We start from the raw sequence: 26,392 nt of genomic DNA, 5'->3' as shown, positions 1-26,392 counted from the left end.
CGGGTAAGTAGAATAAGTTGACGTAGTTGCAAATGTCTATTGAGGGACCATCAAAATAATGTGTTACCAAATTGCATTGGGCAGTAAAAACAATGCTATCCAGGGGGCACAAACAAATTAACGTGACATTATATTGACTCCTAACAAGGAAAATTATCTTTTTGGGAGAGTGAAATAACAGCTTGCATACAATTCACTATTTTAACGTTTTGTCTTGATTAACCGTTTGGTGTAATGCACTGGACATTCCCATTATTGGATAGTAGAGAATATTTGATGCTCTCAAAGTGCACTTTATCCAGCAATCTGTAGTTTAATTATCAGGAGTGTTTCCCCTTTAAAACCTCCCAGTCTCCCTCACAAAGTGAATTATATGCAGTGCCACCTGTCTCTGTGTGCATAGAGCACATTGTGTGACATTTAGAGAGCACACATCATACTCCAGAGATAGGACATTTTCTTTCAGAGGTGTACAGTTGGGTTTGCACTTCACTTACAACTGTGTATATCACAACAGTATCTCAGCATTAGTCACAAACACCACTCACTGCACTCTTCAAATGAAAGGTGATGTCGTCCTCTTTCAGGGAGGAGATGAATTACGCATTTAGTTTTAGATAAGGGCAACAGGCCTGAGGTCCCAATTCTCACCCACTCCTAAAATACTGGCGGACAGGATTTCTCTGAATTCGGACACCATTTTGTGTCTAGGATTGCTTAGTCTGCTCAACAAAGAGCATATCGGTGTGTGAATATGTGCATTCATTCTAATTTGTACCTGGTCTCATGGGAAAACGTGACTATGCGTTATTTTGTGCAATCTGTTGACTTAGTAATTTCTTGATAAAATAACTAAATATATACAATTAAGTACTTAAAATCTACTTACATTACCACTCAAAATTTTAGGTCAGTAGGTTTTTTATTAGATTTTTTTTTATGAATACTTTCATCAAATGTGCTTTATATTGATCAAATTTGACAGTAAAATACATTCATAATGTTACAAATATTTCTATTTCAAATAAATGCTGTTCTTTTGAACATTCTATTCATCAAATAATACCAAACAAGTATCATGTTTTTGACAAACATAAGCAGCACAGCATTTTATGGAGTAATTTTTACTATTTTCAAATGGCATTTAAAATATGACATTTCAGACAAAAAGATCTTGTAATATACAGAAGTGGCCAAAAGTGATTTCTGATGTCTGTTGTGAAGTTGTGTCTGCGTGTGAAACTGATGTACGCATTCCATGTTTCAGGATATCATTTTTGGCCAAGTGGTCATACCAAGCTTGCATTCATTGTTCCCAGCCTGTAATTCAATAAATCACTATGTGGCAAGTATTTGCAATATTATTTGATGTTATTTTGTGGGTTTTAGTGAAAATGGCCAGATGGAATGAGCTGTCCTCTGCAACCAAGAAAAATATTGGTTTTGGATATTGCTCATGTGCAGGATGTGAATGGTCACAATGTCCACAGAATTTTTTTCAAAGAAGAGCGAGACCACTACCATGCAGAATGTAAAGTGCTATGGCTGGTCAAGGAAGACTAGTGAGCATTTTGACAGGAGGATGAAAATCACTAGAATTTGGGACAGGGATGGAAATTAACTTTTTTGTCCACTGGCCACTGTGGCTGGTGGATTTCAAAATCTACCAGCCACTCAATGTTTTTACCAGACACTTTCTTGTTTTTAACCGACAATGTGTAACTGCATGTGAAAATTAATACTACAAGATCTACTATACTCAAGCAGTTTATTTAATCTCAAGTCTCAATGAAATACTGACATTTTCTCTTTCTCTCTTATACACACACAGCATGAACTGATATACATTTCATTAAATGAGTAGGGCAGATTAAACATTTGGATGATTCGTGGTCTTTTATGGCTTCCAGTTAGGGCTGCACGATTATGACAAAAATCATATTTGTCGATTATTCCCTTGAAATTGTAATTACGATTATTAATTACGATTATCATAATTCACATTGAATGATGTTTTGAATAGTTTGGCCATGGGACCCACATTTCCCCATGGTCATCAAGCTGCGACCCACCTTTTTAGGAATTATGTAGGCCTATTATAATACATTTGTTTACACAAAAATTGTTGACACACACAAGTTCTGTCCCCCTTTACTTAACATAATAAAATATAAGAATACGACTAATACTGATAAATAAACAGTATAGGCCTACAAGGTTAAGATATTAAATAGCAGTCCCAAACTAGTTTTTGTTAATACAATCTTGGTATGAGCCACCACAGTCATATAAAAATATAGAAATAACCAATAAGTGGCATTTTGGGGTTATGGAAACAACAGTTTGGCTACCATGGTGATACACAATACTTACAAGAACTGTTAAAGAAACATGGAAGCTGCTTCTGATAAATAGAATGAACATCATACCTGCATGCAAAACACATGACGTACCAATAATCTAATCTAATCTAATAACTTACTAATTTACGACGTTGCATGCTCGTATTACTTTTGCGCTTTAGTGAAGTGATACAGCGCGCGCCGGCGCATTTGCGCGTGCAATTAAAGAGTGCAGGCTACGAGCACAGTATAACGATGACAGGACATGAAATTTCGTTTTTCTGAGATGAGATTTTTTTTTTTCGTAACAAGTTATGAAAATAACGATAGAATAATGACACTGACATAGCCTATAGCCTGACACCATCTCGTCTGACCGCAGATACTGAATCTGGACAACGCGGGTTTTTTATATAGTGAAGCGATATACAGCGCGCTCCACCGCATTTGCGCTTGCAATTGAAGAGTGCGCGCTACTGCAATATAGCGGCTGAGAGGACAGGAAAGTCCGTTTTTCTGAAGTGAGTTCATGTTTTCTCTGCAGACCTCTTAACGCCTGCGATGTAACGCAACATTTTCTTTGAAGGGTGTGCCTCCTCTAAAAGTGTCAGCCGTCCGGGTGAAACAGTATGCTATTTTTATTTAGGCCTACCCGCCACGGTGGCCGGTAGGTGAAGCGAGTTTACCCGCCACAACACAAAATCACCCGCATTTGGCTGGTGGCGGGTGCTAATTTCCATCCCTGATGTGGGACCACCTCAAAACAGCTTTCTAAAGACCCGGATGAGACCTCCAACCTCCAATTTCATCCTGAACTGTACGACAACGGCTGTAAGAGGCTGGATTGAGAGCTTGTGTACCAGTAAAGAAACCATTTAGGCTATTTATTTTATCTATTGCAAAAAAAACACCTTCCATTTGCCAGAAGAAAAAAAAAGGACTGGATTGTGGAAGATTGCAGCCATGTTCTGCAATCCGACGAGTCAAAATTTAACAACCTATATCACAGGATGGTGTCAGGTATGTTCGTAGGAGATGACTGGCGTGTTTTAATACCAAATGCATGCGTGGCGCCTTTAAGCACGGCAGGGGAAACATTGGTATTGGAGACGCATGTCTGCGGCAAGTGTTGGAAGGATGTCGGCCTAATACTTGAAGATTCTGCTGAACACAATATAGCCAATCTATTTGGAGAGCAAATGTGTAATTTCCAACATGACAATGATTCCAAACACACTGTGCATGCAACAAAGTTTCCTGCAATGAAAGTGCTTATGCTCAGCATTTTGAAATCTTTAAGTGGCCTCCTCAGTCCCCTGACCTTAAAGCCATTGGAAACCTTTGATAAATTATACACCTGAATTGTGAGAAGTCATGCAGGTCTTCCAATGAAGCTCAACATTGGGACGAACTTAAGCAGGGTTGGAAAAAAATTAGGCAAAAACGTTCAATGGAGGTATTTTCAGCTTTTTAAATCCTGTAATACACTTCTAGTATATATATTTACCCGGAAATTGCAGCGATTTATACCTGGGGTTACATATTTCTGTCTTTGCAAAAATGTATGTTGTCAAGCTTTTCTCATGAGAGGTTGTCTAATTCTGTGCTTTATGATGAAAGCCAAGTGTGACAAAGCCAGCAGATAAAATAGACAGAAACTCTGTAAGTGGGACAGAGAGAGAGAGAGAGAGAGAGGACTGAAAGGTTGAGGTCCCAACAGCTTTGCTTTCATCCTGACACCTATAGATGAGTGCTTTATACACTCTCTGGTTTGTCTGTTTGTTAAAGATGCTAATGCTCTTCAGCTGTGGGACTGGAGTTGTGGATATTTACCCCAAATGCTAATCAAGACAGAACATGCTGTTAGAACTGGACCAGGGCCAGGAGAGCATGGCATGGATGGGATGAATGGACAGAGAGCGAGTAATAGGGGATAGAATGTATGAAAAGAGGGTTATGTTTAGACTGGATGAACGCCAGCTCTGAGTTCTGGAGAGTTAGAGAAACAGAGAGAGAGAGCAGGCATTTGAGATGCACTGTGAAAAAAAGGGTGTTTTCATAATGCACAGAGAGATCCATTTTCTTGTCCAACAGCAGCTGGACACACAAGACTGTCTGCCCACAAAGAGCTGATGGCTGGAGCTATTGAGATGCCAGCCAAAGTAACATAAGACTCTTTATGTTCTAAAAGATCACATTAGCAGTGGCTAATTCTCCTCACATAAGAGTTCTCTCTTTTCAGACGTGCAGACGCTCCACGTGTCATGCAAGACGTTTGTCAGTTTAATCGGCGCGTGTTGAAGTCTTCCGTCACAGCAGAGACTTTGACTGCCATTCCAAACATCTGCAATGCAGCAGTGCACAGCACACACCAGACTCACAACAGCCATTGTGAGTGAGAGTGTGTGCAGAGGAGATAGACGCCATTTCTAGGCACTGGGTGATGTTAAAGCAATAAGCCACAAGAGGCTTTGCATTACAGTGTTTTTATGACGGATAGAGATGTTATTAGCATTGACGCAAAACATGATAAAATCACCTTAACTCACAGACTCGGGTGGGTTATAGTTTTATTTACAGCCGGCAGCAACAGTATGATAACAGAAACCAATTCTGAACAATGTACATAATGATCAGAATTATCTGCGATTATACTCCAGTAACTGTAGGTTGTTTGCAGTTTCCAGGCAACATAGCCATTCACACTAATATTAATTAGTGTATTAATTTAGATAAAATTCGAATTTAGAGTTGGAAAAATATGTATAATAAATCATTAGTGTAATTATGGCTGCAAAATTAATTGCAATAAAATCAGAATAACTGTATCAATGTATCAATGTGTTCAGTCAATGTGTTTTTGTTGCTTCTATCACATTGTTTTGTTGCATCTATCACATTGTGGTTCAAGTCAAATTCACAAGATTGGTCAAAATAATCACAATATTTTTTGGGGGCCAAATCACGTTTGGAGCCATCATTTTTAGGAATATAATGCACTTCCTTCCTTCCTTCCTTCCTTCCTTCCTTCCTTCCTTCCTTCCTTCCTTCCTTCCTTCCTTCCTTCCTTCCTTCCTTCCTTCCTTCCTTCCTTCCTTCTTTCCTTCCTTCCTTCCTTCCTTCCTACCTTCCTTCCTTTCTCTCTCTCTCTCTCTCTCTCTCTCTCTCTCTCTCTCTCTCTCTCTCTCTCTCTCTCTCTCTCTCTCTCTCTCTCTCTCTCTCTCTCTCTCTCTCTGTCTTTCTCTTTCTCTTTCTCTCTGTGTTGGTTAACATAGCTCTGTATCCTTTAGTTTATCAGCTTTTTCCTGCATGCCGTCCATCGATCGCCTTTACTCCACTGCGTGACTGCAATTGATCGGAATATAAAGCAGGAAGTGTGTGCTTCACCACAGGGCTACAAGCAGACACGGACACACAGTGATACATATGTACCACACTGGTGGTATTTATGCCTGGTAGGATGCTGGGTGCTTAACAGATATTATTGTGAAGATAAATGATGTTGCATAAGAGGAGGGAGTGAAGGAGACTTGCTATCTTTATTGAATAACTCTGAGTGAGGCCGCTATCATCAGACCTACATCATACTGTGTGCTGATATGTGTATCAGGCTCCTGGGTGTGGCTACAGGTACTGTACAAGATAAGGCAGAACATTCATATCTCTTGTAACAGTGAGAGGATCCTTTCACATAGCAGCTACAATTTTTGTAGGGGGGTTGATGTGGTCGGTGTGTGTTTGAAGGAGAAACTGTGATGATCCCCTTGTAAGGAACCCCTTCCTAAAAAAATAAAGGCATGCAGCTATACATTTTCTTGTATAAAATACATTAAATCAAAAAATTATATTAATTAAATTATTATTCCCTGATATAATAATTAGGCTTTGTACTAAAAAAATGTTTTTAATTATTATCTGAAATTTATTTATTTAGTTGTTTTAATTGTTTGTTTGTTTAACATCATGCAGATTTATTTTCTTCTTACTATTAAAAATGATTTTTTCTACAGAATACTATGGTTATATTTTCTCTAATTTTCATGGTCTTAATTATTATTGTCAAATATGTTAATAGTATTTCATTAATAAGTGCATATTAACGTAATTTTCCTCATATTTTACAGACCCCCTAGCACCCCCTAGTGGCCCCCTGGTATGGATATTCTAGATATTATAGAACAAATTGTTTTAAAAGAATATGATTATGAGTGTTTGAGATGGTATTAAAATCTCTAACTTTTGTGATCTGGATTTTGGAAAATCTGAGAACTGCCGGGATCTCTTCTGAAACCAAGAAACGAGAGATTAATAATAATAATAATAATAATAATAATAGTTGTTGTTGTTACAAGTAAGTTTTTTTTTTTCCTCAGGACAAACATGTGAGGGGCAGGAGACTTCAGCAAGTCTCCATTTAATCTCATTGCTGTCTCAGATAAATAAATAAAAAGTTCTCATTTATGATTTTTCCTTCCTATGGGAAAACATTTTACCAGATTCCATTGCTTGCTGTATTGGTTTCCACTGAATGCCTCTTCCTCTGGTCACATCCATCATTCCCGACACTTATTCCCTGTGTTTTTTCCTATTGGCCCTGCTCTGTTCTTGCACCTTGGCATGGCTGCAGACCAGAACATTGTGCTGCAGGGGGACTTGAGGGCCGTTGTAAATGACTGGCCAGAAAAACAAAGTCCTGAGCTTGTCAGCCAACAGAGGGACCACAGGCACCGCGCGGCCTGCTGAACTAATGGCATGGGAGGTGGTCTTCTTTCGGTGACAAGAAATTGCCATTGACCTCTGCATTTAGATGAGAAACGGAGGGAGAGAGATGGGTGTGATAGTAAGACAGCCAGAGAGAGATTGTCAGTATTGTCTGACATTTCTTAACAACAAGTGCTCTGTAATGAGGGAATTCAAATCTATGAGTTCAAGGCCAGTGGAGCTTAGCTATTCACTACATCACGTCTATGATGAAACAAATTATTGAAGCCTCAGCTTGTAAACTGTGATCTTTTTTTGAAAAGATTTGTATCAGTGAATCTCCGCTGCTGGGTTGCTGAAGCTCCGTCAGAGATTTGACATTTCGCCAGAAATGAGTTTCCATAGATAAGCAGCTATTTTGTTGACTTGCTTCTCTGATATCACAAGCTTTTGATGCATTTGATCACAACCAGAAGATATAGTTGCTCAACTTTACAAAGCACTGGACTGGACACTGAAAGAGACTCATGGATACTAAGTTACTTACAGAATACCTTAGCTGTTTTTCAAAGCCTTACACTGCGTTTACACTAGATCTAACAACGATTATGCTTAGTATTTCAAATGCTTCAAATGGTAAAGATCATAAATGGTTTAAACCAAATTTGCTCCTCACCTGGATAGATATTTGCCCCCTACCTGATTTTGCTGTGCATATGGGCATACTGTTGATTCAAAAATATGATACTTTTCAATGTTTTTATAAGTAAAAGCAAGTGTATATTGCAGTTTAGTCTTGTGACCATTTTTTGGAGGGTTCGGTTCTAATATGACATTAAGTAATTTTATTTAAAGGGATAAGGTGAGTAAATGATTGAGATTTTTGGATGAACTATCCCTTTAAGTCATCATTTCAGTGAGACACATAAATCGTAAGCTAACTCTGAGAGTGTTGTCCGCACTGTCTGTCCCCTGTGTGTATTGCTGCTTCTGTGCTAATCGATTCTCTGTGACCTTCACTGTATGTCAAGCCGCCAGGCACTCTGGGGGAATGTCACATCTGAGTGACGGCATCGGTGCTTGGCCCTGGGGAACCCCATCCCTTAACAGCCCACACCTGCCTCAGCCCACGGAAACAAACTAAGACAGAGGGGATGTCAGGGTCTGAGTAGATTTCCAATCTCTTAGACACTTGGCCCTATCTCACCTCCTGACAGAGGAAACTGACAGTCTGGAGGAAACCAGCCCCACTGTGAATCTCAAGGAAAAGGACTCAGTTATGAGGCTGATGGGCTACTAAGCAGTTATCAATATCATCAGTGTTCTGAAGGATGACTAATAGAGATCTTGTCCACTGCTCAACCCTTTTTGCTTTGAACACAAAGCACAAGCGCTTTGCATTGATTTCGACAGCAGTTTGTCAAAAGGTCTGGCAATGCACCCAGATGCAATTATTGGGAAATTAATTGTGTTTTTATTAAAAACATTTATAGTTTTGTTTATTAAGGTTCTAAGATCCTCCTCTGGGGCGTTCTATCACCTAGCACCCTAAAAGCATGCCAAATTAGCCTCAGAAGACCTGGTGAATATTTTGAAAATTAATAAGCATGAATACATCACCCACAGCTATAAGGATTCAATAATAAAATTCAATCCTAAACGTTTTTTCCTACTCAGCAGTCATTATCTGCAATTAACCAAATATTGATATTTTGTAATCAAATTGTTTAATTGATAGCCTGGCAAGCCAGACCTACATCAAGATGTTGGGTCTGGCAACTTACCATAGACACGGCTCAATCTGAGGGGCGGGATAAATGGCTATCTTTCAAATTCCCTCTGCACGCAATAGGACAGCGCTTCAACCAACCAGAGCGTTTTCCCAACAGCGAGCTAATTGATAGATTCAACTTTTGCCATTTCTGGCCGGCAAAACTACGAACACATCTTCCTTTTTTTAAGAATGACTTAAAGGGGGGGTGAAATGCTCATTTTCACTCAATCTCCTGTTAATCTTGAGTAGAGTAGTATTGCACCCTTCATTTCTCCAAAAAGTCTTTAGTTTTATTATATTATATTAAGAAAGATTGGATGTACCGAGTCTTTCCGGAAAAAAACGAGCGGCTGGAGGCGGGCCGTGTGGGCGAAGCTAAAGCTGTGCTAACGCACCGAGCTAGTAACAACACACAGAGACAATAGATTAGAAGCAGTTTTACTCACCGAACCTTTATCATTGTGACTGCTCGATCCTTAAGCATTAGACGATCTGCAAATACGTCGATCTGGGCTTTGTTTATAAAACAATCATTGTCGAAATGCAGGGAACAAACAGTCTACACAACTCCGTTTATGCTCAGGAAAACAAACTCCATCCACTGGTGCCTTAACGCTGGGTTCTTTGGGAATCTGTGCAGGGTTGTCTTGCCCTGGCAACCAAAAACACACTTCTTTGGTGACATTGGCTTCCCAAAAGCCGGGCAGGGCGCTTTGATGGCGAACTGCTTACGCTCTCTTTCTCTGTTCTACGAGTGCGCCCGCGCCCGCGATCTTACCGGAGAAGTGCCCTTAGGACCCATATTAGGAAATTCCGTTACATCTGACGTCACACATACCCATACTCGAAAAAAACTTTCCGAAACTTGTGACAAACCGGAAGGACAATTTTTGGCACAGAAATACTCCTTCAAACGTGCAATTACATTTATAAAACTTTGTCTATGTTTAGCATGGGAATCCAACTCTTTAACAGTGTAAAATACTCAGTATGCATGAAATAGCATTTCACCCCCCCTTTAAGTGCCGTTCTATGCTTTTCTCAAAGAAAAACTTAACTCCAAGTCCTCCAGAGTCGCGGACAAAGCCGATTCGAAAGATGTTCGCCAGCAGCTGCCATTCTTTGTTTTCAAGTGGCAGGTAACCATCGCAACTCTGTCGTCATTATGTTAAGCCCACCCCGCCTATTCTATACACGACGTGATTGGCCTGACCCAATTTAGGTTTTTGCAGCTCGAAAGTCAATGGAGAGTTGCTAGACTGCCCTGGCTGCAAAATACATTTTGCTGCCGCTAGGGTGCGTCTAGATTTCTAGGCTATTTAATTGACACATACAAGGATAATTTGAATGAATGCAATCAAACAAGCCGAGTCAAGTTGTACAGTATAGCCAAGTCATTTGTATAGCACTTTTCACATTGTTCAAAGCATCTTTACAGAAAAAACATGATGCTAATGTTTATAATAATCTTGATGCCTTGCATTTAGCAGAACAGAGCTGGGTGATAATATAGTTTTATGACAATATAAAGAATCAAACAGTTAAGATTTGCTGTTTAGTATATATTGCTTTATACTGCGTGTATGTGGATAAAGTTGGATGTACTATACATCAAATTTTAGATATATTTCTAGGAAATATTTAGTTAACATATGCAACTATAATCAAGCAGTTGAGATTAGCTATATATTGCTTTGTCAGTGTACTGTATGCGGGTAAAATCGGACATCCTATACAGCTTTATATCTCTGATTCAATTTTAGGTTGACTAAACCTACAGTAGTGGTAGGTTGGGTTAATGAATTTGTTATATGGTGATATTGAGAATGATGAAACTTGGAAGTTTTTGTTCAAATCAGGGCTAAAATTGTGATCATATCGCCCAACTTTAAGCAGTTTAAATGAGGAGTTAATTGAAATTGAAATTGGACATACTGTAATACTTATACATAACACATTGTACATAATATATTAATATATTTTCCATATAGAAAATCATTTTGTGTAATTGACCATGTCCTTATATTTTGTCTTGTTTGTTCATTATACTTGGCAACCTTTGTCCACCTATAACCATTTTCCCTCTCTCAGTTCATGGTATGTATTCATGGCAAGCATTCAAATGCTTTGTATTTCCAGTTTTTAATATGAATGTCAGTCAAAGTCTCTCAGGCATATTATTAGTTCTGTTTGCAGATTTTCACCAGGTAAGCTTGCACACGTTGTGAGGACTGTAATAAGTGCAAGGTTACCTTATTATGTTGGCTTTAGCAAAGTGAACTTGGCATCATTAATCACAATGAAGTCTTTTCCCAAATAGTAGACTCCTGTATTAATTCTAAGAAGCCAGAGAGAGTGATTACTTCATTGTTATCATCGATCATCTTTCAGTAATGGATCAGGAGCAAACCAAATTCATGCACACTGTACAACAGGCCCCTCCCTGTAACAAGGAGAAATTTGGTTGCTTGTTTCAGAGAGGTATAAGGCCGCGCTCACATATCGTGCATAAAAACGCGTCGAAAACGCTAGGCGCGCCGCGTTCTCCTTTTTCCAAAGCGCTCGGGTGGTTGCGCTCCGGAGGCGTCTGTCGTTGCTAACATCACGTGACCTGCGGTGCGCTTGCGGCATTCAGAAAAGTTGAGATGTTTTTATCTCGATGCGGCGCGGACGCGCTTAGAAAAAACGAGCGCGTCGCACCGCGACCGCGTCGCTTCCATTGTGAGCGCGCATACCGCGCGGCTACATTTGAAATAACGAACTTGCGCGCGCAAAAGATGCGATATGTGAGCAGGCCTTTAGGCCTCTTGCATTGTCTGATGGTAATCTTTGATATCACTCTTTTTTTCTAAGGAGATGTCTTAGATTATAAAGTATTGTGGAAGGGGAAGTGTCGAAAGCTATTGATTTTAATGGTCATGAAACACTCTGCCAAAAGACTTCAGAGCCTCATGTACTACTTCTTGGCAATGCTTAAAATGGTGTAATCTGAAAAGAAAGCTGATAGATTGTGTTCAAAACCTCTAGTAAACTTTTAAATTGCAATGTAGTCCAATGCCATTATATTCTAAGAACATAAATGTAATAAGGGATTTTTATGCTTGTAAACATTTAAATGATAACAGAATTTGAATTTTTGGGTGAACGATCTCTTCACTCAGCCCTCATGTCATTGCAAACCTATATGACTTTCTTTCGTTTGTGAGACATAAAAAAGTGGGACATTTTAAAGTATGTTTAACTTTGGATAAAAAAAAATGCTCTCCTAAACTTTTACTCACCTAGCTGACATATTTGTCCTCTTAATCTGTTACATGACGGAATTTTCCTTTTCTTCTTTATCCTTCAGCATCACCAACTCTTCCGCCTTTGAAATCGGAGCATTTCAAACCCTGTCAGGAGAAAGACCTGGCCTATTGCCTGAATGACGGGGAGTGCTTTGTCATCGAGACCCTGAGTGGCCCACACAAACACTGCAGGTATGGCTGCACTTCCTGTTTACAGTATGTATTGGAGGGAAAGGTTTGCTCAAGAAATAAATGCAATCACTATGGATGGGAGGCTCTATACGGTTTCAGAGAAATGACAATTCCATATCCCATTTTCGGAGAGAATGATCCTTGTGGAAATATGTCAGTAAATTCTCTCTCTCTCTCTCTCTCTCTCTCTCTCTCTCTCTCTCTCTCTCTCTCTCTCTCTCTCTCTCTCTCTCTCTCTCTCTCTCTCTCTCTCTCTCTCTCTCTCTCTCTCTCTCTCTCTCTCTCTCTCTCTCTCCCTCTCTCTCTCTCTCCCCTCTTCCACATCCTTTTTCTACTCTTGTGTCTTATTTGGCCTCCTCTCTGGGACTCTCGCTGTTGCATGAAGCTCTTAGTCATGCTAACGATGACAGCTTTGTCATAGCCTGAGAGCTGTCTAAGGTCCCTTCTCTGCTAATTAAAAGTGGCACTTTGCAGAAGTTCATTAGAGGCTTGTTTTGGATCTGCAGGCTTTTTTTCAAGGTTGAAAATAGGATTCACAAAATGGAGGCAGAGAATTTCTGACACTGATGTGTTCACCTTTTGTACGAAGCATGAGCACAATTTCAAATAACATTTCCTGGATGTGAGGGTTCACTGCCGTAGGTTTTGCTTGAGCAGTCTTTTTTTCTCATTTGCCTAATGGAACACAGAGACATTGCATGTTTGGAACTTAAGAGCCAAGAAGGAGCAGAAGCCAAGTGTCCTCATTTTAATCAGTGGTAATTGGTGTTGTTTTAGGTGGCCCATTTATTTGACTGAAGCTAAGCTAGTTCAAATGTTCTGGCTCTGATTAATTCCCAGAACACTCTTCCCTCCCAACTTAAAGCCAAGGACATCCATGCATCTGTCTGTTCCTCAAAGCAAGGTTTTGATGCTCTCAAAGGATCAATTCACTGGAGAATGTGGATTCTATTGAAAGAATAAAGCGACAAAATCCGTTTGCATTGCAGCAGTTTTCAGGGCATTTTAATCATCCACAAAAAGCTATACAGTATAGTTTGTGCTGAATGCCACTCTTTGTTGATATTTCAAGTAGTTTGCATGCATGAATGGTTTATGGTTATATAGAACTGGGCTTTTAGCCTTCACAATAACTGAAACAGGAAGTGACAAGCACTGAGTTGAGCTATAATATATGTTTGGACTCTATATTAACAGTATTGAAGCTTTGTGCTACTTTAGATGTTTTTTGAGACACCTGTAGTTATAACGTTGTTTCTTGGCTGCCTTTATCCGACTGCCCTTTTTAGTTGAGTCTTGCACAGTCTGGCAGTGTAATTTTGTTTTATTAAAATTGGATGTACAGGGCTGCATCAAGAATGCAATTTATGTACTGTAACCCATAATGCAATTTACATTGAATGGTTATGTTGGATTTTACATTTACTGGCTCTCATTGAGCACAAAGTATTATGCTTGAAGTAAGCAACCAGTCACTTTCACTCATCAATTTGCTTAAGTGCTATCAGTGTAAGGGTACCATTGTGCTCAAAGATCTAAAAGCTAAGCTAAGTATCATGTACAGGCAGTGTGCTCTAACCATATGAGTCTATGGCTCAACAGGCTACCATGGTCCACAATTAACACCCACCAAGCATCAAATTCAAGAAAAAAGTGGCTTTGGTGAGTATGGAACATGGTACTCTGCACTTGGCTAGTAACGTTATAATGATTTTTATTTTTATTTTTTTTATTTTTTTGGAATCACTGCATGTCCTAATGCCCAAGTATAGTGATGGGGACACTATACTGTAACAAGCACCTTCCTTCGGATGAGACGTTAAACCGAGATGCTGACTCTCTGTGGTAATTAAAAATCCCAAGATGTCCTTCGGAAAAAGAGTCAGGGTTTAACCCCGGCATCCTGGCCAAATTTGCCCATTGGCCTCGGTCTATCATCGTGGCCTCCTAATCATCCCCATATATACTATATATATATATATATATATATATATATATATATATATATATATATATATATATATATATATATATATATATATATATATATATATATATATACTGATTGGCTTCATCATTCTGTGTCCTCTCTACCAATAAGCTGGTGTGTGGTGAGTGTTCTGGCGCGATGTGGCTGCCATTGCATCATCCCGGTGGATGCTGCACATTGGTGGTGGTGGAGGAGATTCCCTCTCTCATATGTAAAGCGCTTTGAGTGCAGAGAAAAGCGCTAAATAAATGTATTTTTACATTTATCATGTAAAATATAATATATAATATAATTTTACTTTATAATGAATCTACATCTTTCTAGTTATGCCAAGTTATGTCTAGTTATTTTTGAGGACAATTGGAGGGCTTTGAACTCAAAAAGGTTTAGATCCACTGGTCTAAACTGAACTGAAAAAAAAATATATATATATATATATATATATATGGTCAGACCCTCACTGATGACATTGACAATTCAAATCAAACCGTATATTTTTTTTTTTTTTTTTTTTTTTTTGTATTCAATTTTTAATGACGAAAATGTGACAGAAATTTGGAAGCTAAATTTTGTGTATTGGGTGTAATAGAATATGCTTTAATATTGAAAAATAAAAAAAAATTTCACATGTTGTACATTATTGTAGCTCCTCTGCCCAGTCAATCTAAAACCTGACAATTTCTGCAAAGCCCCTCCTTCTGAAATATTTATTTAGTTTGGATACCTAAACAACATAGACAAAACAGGAGTGTTTGGGGTTAGCCAGAGTTTAGTAGACTGATGGAAAGAGAGAGAGAGTCACAACTGTTTAAATAGGGACAAGGTAGCAACCGATAGATGCTGCTCACTACGAGGCGAACAACTGATTTTAATAACTGTTTGTGCATGTTTGATGCAAGATACATGGCAGGTAGAGAATCCCGTTTCCTTTGCTGCACTAAAACAACCCCTTTGTGTCTGTTGACCTAGATTCATAGGGTGTGTGGATTCTTTGTAGAGCTGCCTCATCTGGTCTATAAACACAATATGCAGGAGGATGTTAGGGCTTACAACAATGTGATAACATAGTGTGCATGGTTGTGCATCATAACCCAGGAACCCACCCATCTGTGTTTTAGCAGTTTCTGGAGCACCTCAAGACACAAGTTGACAAATTCCATATACGCTATATAATTCCAAACCCATAAGCACCGAATAGGGGTGTAAAAATGTTAAAAGTACAATAAGGCCTCTCAAGTGTTAAAGGGATAGTTCACCCAAAAAATGTAATTATTTTATTAATTTCTCACCCTCATGTCGTGTCAAACCTGTAAGACTTTCGTTCATCTTCGGAACACAAATGGAGAACTTTTTTATGAAATCTGAAATTTTTCTGTCCCTTCAAAGACAGCTATGCAACTGACACTTTGACTCTTTAATAAGTTCATAAAGAGAATGTAATACTAATCCATATGAATTAGAAGAGACTTGATCGCTTTATATGATGATCATATTTAATTTAGGCTTTTATTCACATCTAAACTTTGATCAGCGAACATAAACATAAGTTCAACTGAACTTTCTTGACTTTCTTAATACACAAGAGTTAACCTGGTATAATTGGTTCTCACACTTCAAGCGAACATGCTTGAGCTTCCGATTTACCATAACTGATGTGTGCGTGATGTGAAGAATGTTTATATGTGAATAAAAGCCTAAATTCAATCTATTTGTCAAATAAAATGATCTTCTCTCTCCAGATTTTGGACTAAATTGTTCAATTCATATGGATTAGTTTTATGGTTTTACCAGTACAAATCCAAAAAGTGTTATTATACCTAAACCTACCCATAAGTTATCCCTAATATCAGAGGGAAATGATAGGTGACTAACACTGATGTAGAAGCACCTAAGCCTAAACTTGACATAAACTGTAAACGTGTCCCTCAAATCTGATTGGTTCAACAAAGATGTAGATCCAGGATCATGTTGTACTCGGTGAAATCACATTCACCAGCCATTTGCAGTCCTGCCTGTTTGATATTGCATACATAAGCAAAATGCAGAAAGTGAAAACTTTTTGAAAAATCAGTTTTCAATTTCTGTATTTGTTTTAATTTAATTATTTTTTTAATTTTCACATAGCTACTTTATAGATTATTAGCAGTATTAGAAGTAACCTATTTTTAAATGATATGTATATAATTTATTTTATTTATTCATTTATTCAATTTCTTGTAGATAATGTTTGTTGCCTTGTAAATTACACTGTCCACTTCTCTCTCTGTATCAAATTCTGCTTGTGGTCCCTCCCAGAGCATTAGAGCTGAATTGTTTCTATTGCCTCCGTTTCTTTTCCTGTGGGAATAGTATCTTTATGATTCACTGTCTTGTCTTTCTACTTTCTACTTGGAAAATCATAAAAAAGCCTCCTCACCTGGGCTATCACTAAGATTTTAGAGACATAAAAACACAATCTGTCCCACTGTAAAAAAAAAAATAAAATAAATAAAAATCTGTAAAATTAACTGTAAAAAAAAATGCAGATGTGGTTGCCAGAAATTTACCGAAAAAAATATGGAACTAACATTCTAGGTTTTACGTATTTAACTTAAACTTACTAGCCTGACTTCGTCATACTCATATTCTAGTTAGAATGTGAGTCTGATACTGCTTCATAGGGCTTTGATTATGGGGCGTGTCTCAACCGAACCAGGAAAAAAAAAAAAAAACACTCTGCACTCAATTGGATAGACCTACAACCAATCAGAGCAACGGAGTAAATGACGCATGTTCTTCATTCATATTTTCAACCAACAAAATGTTGCGGCTCTCTGTTCCTCTTTTAAAATGAATGAGCTGTGGATATCCTCTAACAGATGCGATGGCGGAATCTACACATGATGTTTCATAAACAAAGTTTGGGAGGAGCACGTACAAATAATCAATCCAATATCAACTTGTCATCAAACAATACCATGTCTAATGTCTAACCCTAACCCTATCTATCAGCATGAGGAAGCATATTCACTCTGTCAACTTACCTAACACTCCTTGACAGTTTTTCAGCATCCCTCCACCACCCCGAATCCTCGCTCTTGTCTTGGCTTGTTCTCTCACAACCAGGAACACGGGGGGAGTATGGCTACCGAGCCAACAGCCCTCTCCTCGGACAGCACGTCATATACGCATTTATTCTATCTGACTTATTTGTGTGAACTCGTTAAATCTCATACACACATTTATTCTATCTGACTTATTTGTAAGTGTGAACTCGTGAAATCTCAATTCTCCAGCGGCAGTCATCTTTGTTGTAAACTAATTCAACCCAACCACTCTTTGATGACGTGGCTGAGTACGTAACCGCCCGCCCTGGCAATTTGATTGGCTCGGCCTTCTGGGAGCCGAGCATAATTACTCCTCAATGGATCGAGACCAGATCGAACTTCGGGCTTACACCCAGGCTATACATTTACAGAAATACAACATATTTTATTAACTGATATCATGTAAATATTGATTTATTGAAGTTGAAGTTTATTGATTGACCTATTGAAGTCAATTTACATTATTTCATTATTTCAATCAGCCAAGCTGGCACAAAGCCTTACTAAGTCACTGCTTGCTTATCCTATCCTGGAGGTCGGCATTAGATTTCTCCTCCGCTGCTGGGTAGTGGTGTACGTTGTGTAAGATCTTAACTCTTTTTAGTGTTGAGAAGGTAAGCCTCTACTGCCACAACAACACTGCACCAATCCCATCTGTCAGTGTGCTGCCACATGGGGCTGGAACACGGGTTGAGACCTCACCAAAGCCCCCTGCAGCTGAGGGGCCGTGTGTACACTGTTAACGGCCTCTGGTCTGAGAGTACTGTTGGGGGGAAGCAAGATTGTGCGATTAATTTCAATAGGCTGTGGTGTTGTACGGTTTTAAATTGGATGTGAATTTTGTGGTTACAGTTTATAGCCTGAAGCTATGATGCAAATATAGGGAGCATTTGCAATGGGTTTTTGTCAGGGGAGGGATTATGAATGCATGCAAAGCAGATTTATTGTCAAATATGCAGACAAACATTGTCTCATGAATAAGCAGAGAGAGAGAGAGAGAGAGAAACAGAAATGGATGTATTATTGAGTATGCTTGTGATACTGATTTTATTGTTAAAACATCACAACTCATCATATGAAACAAAATGCCTGCCGCTGAAAGTGTGGAATCAATGAGAGGAAAATTCACAAAGATGGAAGCCATTTTCGTGTCTCTATCTTCCAATTTGCAATTCATTGATCCGGAACAGTGAGAGTTGGCGCTCCCCAGACATTATAAAAGGCTTTTATCTAGTCTTTGGTCCAGGTCACCGACAACTAGTCCATTTTGCTAGATCGAGGAACATTACATATGATAAAGCTGTTCTTAACTTGTGAATCAGCACTGAAAAATGGGTGATGAACTGCTGGATAAGGATGAATAGCAGGAAAAAAAAAACAATGCTAAATGCAACTAACCATACACAAATAAAATACATTTCAAATACATTTTAAAAGGGAGGGCAATATATGTTGTTCAAATGTTGTTGTTGTTTTATATATATATATGTGTGTGTGTGTGTGTGTGTGTGTGTGTGTGTGTGTGTGTGTGTGTGTGTGTGTGTGTGTGTGTGTGTGTGTGTGTGTGTGTGTGTGTGTGTGTGTGTGTGTGTGTGTGTGTGTGTGTGTCTGTGTCTGTGTCACAATTACATTGTGGGGACCAGCCAGCGGTCCTCACGAGGGAAATGGGTTAATAAACATACTAAATTGTATTTTTTTGAAATTGTAAAAATGCAAAATAATGTGTGTGATGGGGAGGTTTAGGGGTAGGGTTAGTGTAAGGGGATAGGATATACCGTTTGTACAGTATAAAAACCATGACGTCTGTGGAGAGTCCCCACAAAGATAGTGAACCAGACGTGTGTGTATGGTGCTGATGTACAACATCTGTATATATTTGTGTATACATTTTAAAGATATTTTAGTTCAACTAAATAGAGAAGAAAACGTTAAGAACTAAACACTTCAAAGATTTTGTGAACATAGTGTCCAAGAACTCAACTAACAGCAGTGGAATCCTGTTAGTCAGTGCTTGAGACATAGAGCCCCAAAGTACACAGATTCTAGCTTTGCATGTCTCTGATACAAACATTACAAAGATTAGACCTTTCGTTCCAGTCTCTGTGGTGCTAGTGTACTACAGCAACCTCTGTTTCTTTGAGGGCTACAGTATAGGTGGACTGTGACGATTACCCATTGAACTGGCCATTGAAAAAAAAGAAAGAAGAAAAGACGATGTTTGTCAACCTCACAGCCCTATAACCTCAGCAGGTGTTTTGCATTGCTTTCCTCTGCTAAATATTCTAAACTGTTTAATACACAAGATTTGCCTTTGAAGATTCTGCCACTTTGGATGAACCAAGATGTTTCTGTGCCAAATCTGAGGCAGAGAAAATCCCCCTCTTATCAGACCCGACATGACCTTCCCATGCTGAACGAAGCACAACAGTGGGTTTCCATGTGATGCTCATCCACCCATATAATGGAATAAGATAGCAATGATGTGATATCTGCCAAGGTAAAACTTATAACTGTGTAGAAGAAAAGAGTTTCTTTCACTCCACTTCAGAGCACCTCATCTATGAGCAGCTATCCTGGGACTCAATAGGATGCTCTGGCAGGTCAGATTAGAGGGATAGAGAGGAAGAGAGTGTTAGAGAGATCTGCTGTGAAGTGTAAAAGAAAGTCAAATAAATCTGAATTTGTTTCTTGCACATTTTATTGGCAATGTTATTTTCCACGACTGGATAAATGATTGGCATATCTGAACAAGCAGTGATCTGCTATTATGCAATGAAATGGATATTTCTACAGTTCCAACTGTACTTTATCCCTTGATATAGTTACCGCTATGACCTGTTCACCATGACCAACAACATCTTTTGTTTTTTTTTGTTTTGTTTTTTGTTGTTTTTTTTTTACATAGCAACATTCTGTTATGTTGGGGATTATATCATCTGGCAAAAGTATTTTTATCAATCTATTGGGAAACCGTGTATCTGTAAGGTCCTGTATTTTCCAAAATTGTAATTACTTTTTGACTTCACTAGATAATTTTTTATATTCTTGTGGTGTGATTTTTTTTTTTATGTACTAATTGATGTAGTTATTATTATGTTCATAAAAGTTGCATGCTGAAGCATAGAGCTGCACGATTAATCGTTAAAAGATCATGATCTCAATTCAAACTGCCAAGCGATCTTATTCCTAAATGACAGTGATTTGTCGATGTCAATGTCTATTAAACCTTTGACAAGTACGATCACAATGAACATTCAAATCTGCGTTCATGCTGCCTCTGACCCAGAGAGAAGTGTGTTTTCATGTATAGGTATGAAATCGCTTCACATACCTTTTCAACCACACTGTATCATTATTTCTGTGTTACAATGCTGTAATTCAAATTATCACAAAAGTACTGGGATAAAAGTTTATGGTTTGGATATAAACGCTAATGTCGCTTGCGAATAAAATGGAGGAAATCACCTTAATTCAGATTACATTAATTACAAATTGTTACACCAGAAGAAGGTGACAAGTGACTTAAAACATTTATTTGTCATTGATTTAAGAGATTTGTTAAAAAACGCTGATTCATTCAGTTATTAAACAAGTCTTAAAGAGTGAGTCATTGAATCATTCATTCAAACCAATTTTTTTAATTGATTCAAATTAATTAAATATTTTTTAAACAGACTGCAGCTATTAATATTTTGTCAGAACCTCTAATAAATGATATGGTATTTTGTTTAGCAGTCTACTCACAATTGATGAACAAATGAAAACAATGAACAGATTCGTGCAGCTCTACTATAGCATTTGGGGCCAGATTTACTTACAGCTTGCAACAGTGCAAAACCTCTTTTGCCATTAAAAAAATAAATAAAATACTGTCAGACAGTGGAAATATTAGTGCAGAAAAGGCATTGACAATTTTTTTTTTCTTTTGGCTGACCTTATATATATATATATATATATATATAGTAGCATGTCAGAATAAAGGGCATTTCTACCCTGACACATGATGTTGGAATTACGACCATTATGCTTTCTGCATCTGACATGATGCTTTTAAAATTGTTTCTGTATCAGAAACAGCTGGGAAACCTGAACAGGAATGGAAACGGAAAAAGTAAATATTGTTTAGCCAGACAGATAGTGAAGAGCTCTTCAGAAGAGAAAACAATACAAGGTATGAAAAAGTAAGAGGTATATATTGGAAAAGAACAGCAGAAAGGGGAAATTGTGAAGAGATTTTGAGATCTTTGGTCAGGACACGGGTGTCTGCAAGGGATGTGGAGGAGAAAAATCTGAGAGATGTGGGAGGGTTGGAAAGACGATGTGTCGGAAGATAGGAGTGGATAAGAGTTGTTTTGCAAGGATAGAAAGGAAGGAAACAAGTAGTGAGAAGAGGCAGTTTAGATGGCAGTGGAGCACTTCTGTTTTTAGAGGGCTCATTTTTTGCTCTTGCATGTGAGCGTCTTCTTAACGAGGTTGAAATTGTTGGAAATTGAAGGCACTTGTAATTTCAATCACTCGTGCTGGAGGCCGCATGCACATACACTTGAATCAGAATGTAAATTCTGTTTCATAATTCATTTCAAGCACTTGTCGCATGTCAAACCGCAGCCATACTAAACCAAAACAACAAAAAAATCATTCATTTTCAGTGTCAAATGGAAATGCATGAGGATTTGTGGAAGGGGCAATCTAAAGCCTAAATGAAATGATTTTTCTATCTTTTTTTCATTTTCTCTGCTGCAGATGCATTACCTCCATCAACAGTCTCTTTCATTCTATACTGTACTGTATGTGGTGTTTAAGTATTTCAGTTCCCCCACAAAATCTATTCATGCGGCGCTGATAAAGTATCTATTGGAACAATACAAAGAGCAAGAGCAGCCTTGTCCTATAAAGCCTTATTCTCAAGGTCTACATTTTCCTTAAGGACAACCAGTTAACAGCAAACACTTATCATGATAAATGTTAGAGACTTTAGCTCTGATGTGAAGTGCAATCTACTTTATGCTGATAGATAAATCATTCCGTTTTCTTATGCATGTCTGTTTCACACAAATGACAGCACAAAGAGAAAGCAGAAAATAAGAGAAAAAAAACATTGTGTAGTCTATCTTTGTGAACTTTGTGACAAACTGACAGCTCATTTCACAAGCATACTAGTAATCCAAGCAGACCCTAAGGGCTCAGTCATATATATACTGCATCTTAATGAGTAGCATATGAAATTGCATGGAGGCTCAAAGTTGAAGGTATGAACTGAAATGCAAAGGGGTCTTTTATTGTTTACTGTTGTCGTTTTTTCTTCTTTTTTTGAAACAGCAAATGCAATCCAATAATTGGCAGTAGCTACTGTATTTAAATAACAACTAAACAAACATAGCATGTACTGTAACATGTCATTAATATATTTTTCCAATATTCATAATCTTTATATTTAACTTGCTACATGTTGAACAACCTGTTCATTCCTGATCCTTCAGGAATCTGATTTCTCTGGTTGTGCTGTATCTTTTAATTTGCTAAAAATAACTGACATATTAGAATCATTGGTTAAGGAGTCATGGTTGTGCATACTGTTATACTAAAATGAACTGACTCGTTGGAATCATTCATCCAAGAATCCAGTTGTATTGATTGTGCTGTATGTTTTTGATTTATTAAAAAAAGAACTGACTCGTTAAAATCATTTGTTCAGGAGTCAAATTATACAGGCTGCGCAGTCTGCTTATGATTCACTAAAAGAGAACCGAATTATTATACAGGAATCGAATTACCCTGGTTGTGCTGTGTGTTTCCGATGTACTAAAAATGACTGACTCATTGGAATCATTCATTCAGGAATTGGATTACGCTGTATCTGCTGTATGTTTTTGATTCACCATAGTATGTTTTTGATTCACAAAACCATAGTAACGGACTCAGAATTATTTGAGTCTGACCACACTGGCCCTGTTGTAGATATATAGATATATTGTGTGCTGCGACACCACTGGATAAGTATTATAATGGTTAACAGAACGAACGTTCTCAGTTCCAAAACATTACTATAGTGTGTTTTGATACATTTCTAACCATTCTCTGAACTCATTACCCTCTCACAGAGAGCCAAACTGCTGTGGTGGGATCCTTTGATCGTGACCAGCCCTTCTCTAAAGCCCACTTTAGTGAATAATTCTCCCTGATTAAGTCATGATTAGGATCACTCTGTTAATCTAGTCTCCCACACTCGCCCAAGGCAAGAGTTCAGTCAGAATGCAATTTCCTTACCTCTTGAAGTTTCAATTGATTTGTGTTGACTCCATTGTTATTTCTAATTAATATGGTTCAACAAGATAATTGTGCGATTGTATTTAGCTTGCTTTGTCTGATAAATAGCAGGGAATTTCCCATTAACATGCATGCAACCAGTACAATTAAAAGTACAGTTCCTTTTTCCTGCTGTAAAGTGCAGGCCAAATCCACAGACATTGTGTGCCTTTCAATACCCTTCATAGTGTGTGTGTGTGTGTGTGTGTGTGTGTGTGTGTGTGTGTGTGTGTGTGTGTGTGTGTGTGTGTGTGTGTGTGTGTGTGTGTGTGTGTGTGTGTGTGTGTGTGTGTGTGTGTGTGTGTGTGTGTGTGTGTGTGTGTGTGTGTGTGTGTGTGTGTGTGTGTGTGTGTGTGTGTGTGTGTGTGTGTGTGTCATCAGTTCCAGCGGGTTTCCCTTAATGAATATGCGATTTTGGGCTTATCTTTATGAATATGGAAAATAAAAGGAGGTGTCAATGCAAATAGATTAAATAGCAAAATGACTTATCATACCTAAAAGTCTTTTCCGAAACAGTAATGGTGTACGAAATAATACAGCTTTGCAGCAGGTACTAACTGAACAAATATTGAGCAATAAAATGTATCAAATACTGCTAAACTGCTGACATGCATTAATGTGATTCAAAACTGACCTGGTTGTGAATCAGTGTGGTTGTAAATTTTCTGGTATAAAATTCAGTTTTCTTTTTTGTTTAAATGCATGGTGCAACTGCTTACATCCTTACAATTCTTCTGAAACCAGTTTGAGTTTTGAACTTGAGCCTTTTTATGAATTAATTTACATAGTTTTGAAATTGTTTTATAAAACATTCAAACAAACCCCTGTTATTTTGACTAAGCTACAAGTAAACTTTGGGTTTGCCCAACCTTTTTGCACAATTCTTATAATAAGTAGTAAACAAGCCACAGTATGCCTAGAAGAGCACATGCAATTTGTTGTGCAAGCAAAGTCTAGAAGTCTAAGTATAGGGTTTGATCATAAAGAGTCACTAACCTACACATTTATTCTTCCTTACATCCACACACATTTACTGTAGTAACACCACTCACATTCGCTGAAACTTGAGAATAGACATGTGGGCTTTACTTACTTCGCAGTCTCACTGCTGTCTGCTTTCACTGACAGGCCAAGAGTGAAAATGAGAGGAAATGAGAAGGCTCATTACACACAAACAACATGAGAATCCTCTCTGTTAATGTGCAAACCAAGTAACATAAACCTTAAGCTGCTATTCTATATGAGGGAAAGGAAAATACAGTTTCTAAGCAAGGCATGCAGCTCTTTCAAGTCAAGAAGTTTGATATGCTAATTGCATGCAAATTAATGCAAATGAACCCTTCATTTCCCCAAAATTCTTATTCTGTTTGTGTAGAACCATGCAAAGGCACAGTGATTCTCTTCTATAAATAACCAAACCAGAGCAAATGAAAAGAGAAAGATTATTATTTATTTTTATTTTTACTTATTTTTTATCATTGGCCACCAAAAAAAAAAAAAAAAAAAAAAAAAAAATCCACTTCAAACCTTGAGAAATGTTATTTGGCATTAAGAAGAGGGTGGGACACAGTTTTCTGCAACACAGAAATGCAAAAGGAAAAATCATAAAAAAAGATTGAAAAAGAATCAGAATTAGAGGAGTAATGGCAGATGTATCAGGGCTGCAATATTTTGCATGGCTAACCCCGAGCCAAATACAGTGATGAATGTATTAATTTGAGCTATTACTATAAAGGAGTATGTCACAGAAAGGTTAGCCATGTCTGACTCTGCTTGCATCTATCAATCTATTTATAGTTCAGAGCACAAGAATGATATTGATTTTTTGGGAGTCTAGAGGGCATTCGGCATCTACCTATCCTGTCCACTTATCTGGGAAGGTGTATTCATATTGTTCCTGCACCATTTAGTTCTGTCACTGTGTCTTACTTGAATTATGTAATTGTTATTCTGTCCTACTGGCATATATATCAGTCACAACATTAAAACCACCTGCTTAATATTGAGGAGGCCCCCCTCGTGCTACCAAAGCAGCTCTCATGTGTCAAGGCATGGACCTCTGAATGTGTCCTGTGGTATCTAGCACCAAGACATTAGCAGCAGATCCTTTTATGGTTACGAGGTGCAGCCTCCATGAATCAGATTTTGTTGGTCCAGCACATCCCATAGATGCTCAATTGGATTGAGATCTGAGGACTTTGGAGGCCAAGGCATCACCTTGAACTCTTTGTCATGTTCTCATTCCTGAGCAGGTGCATTATCCTGCTAAAATTGGCCACGGCCATCAGGGACCACCATTGCAATGAAGAGGTGTATGTGGTCTGCAACAATGTTTTAGGTAGGTAACGTCCACATGAATGGCAGGACAAAGGTTTCCCAGCAGAACATTGCCCAGAACATACATTACCTTCACCGGCCTGCCTTCTTCCCATAGTGCATCCTGCTGCCATCTTTTCCCCAGGTAAACGATGCACACTGCCATCCATATACTGTATATTTTGTTGACTTGCGTATATCCCAAATGTTTCAAACTATGTTTCAATCCAAAGAAATCAGCAATTTTAACCAGTGTAACGGCCCGTGTCATTGCGTCGCCTGTCAATGACGTCATATCTGCGTTACCCTCGATTAGAAACAACAAAGACGCTTTGATATGTTATGTGTTTTATTGGACAGATGAGCAACTGTCTGGATACCTTTATCGATTGAAAACT

General features: G+C 38.2%; 1 protein-coding gene across 1 annotated transcript in view; it reads left to right on the top strand.

Moving 5' to 3' along the window:
- nrg3a (neuregulin 3a) overlaps positions 1-26,392 on the top strand; it is a gene marked incomplete at both ends in the record, with an annotated part of 353,495 nt that overhangs the window by 223,729 nt on the left and 103,374 nt on the right. Inside the window, one exon of the mRNA XM_081351000.1 lies at positions 12,167-12,296. Within this exon, the coding sequence (XP_081207126.1) occupies positions 12,167-12,296 (130 nt within the window). The remainder of the gene's footprint in view (positions 1-12,166; positions 12,297-26,392) is intronic.

This window comes from Scardinius erythrophthalmus (genome assembly GCF_964197995.2).
Source record: "Scardinius erythrophthalmus genome assembly, chromosome: 21".
Taxonomy (NCBI): domain Eukaryota; kingdom Metazoa; phylum Chordata; class Actinopteri; order Cypriniformes; family Leuciscidae; genus Scardinius; species Scardinius erythrophthalmus.
The sequence above is the reverse complement of the archived record's forward strand: the minus strand, read 5'-3'. Positions and strand labels throughout refer to the sequence as shown.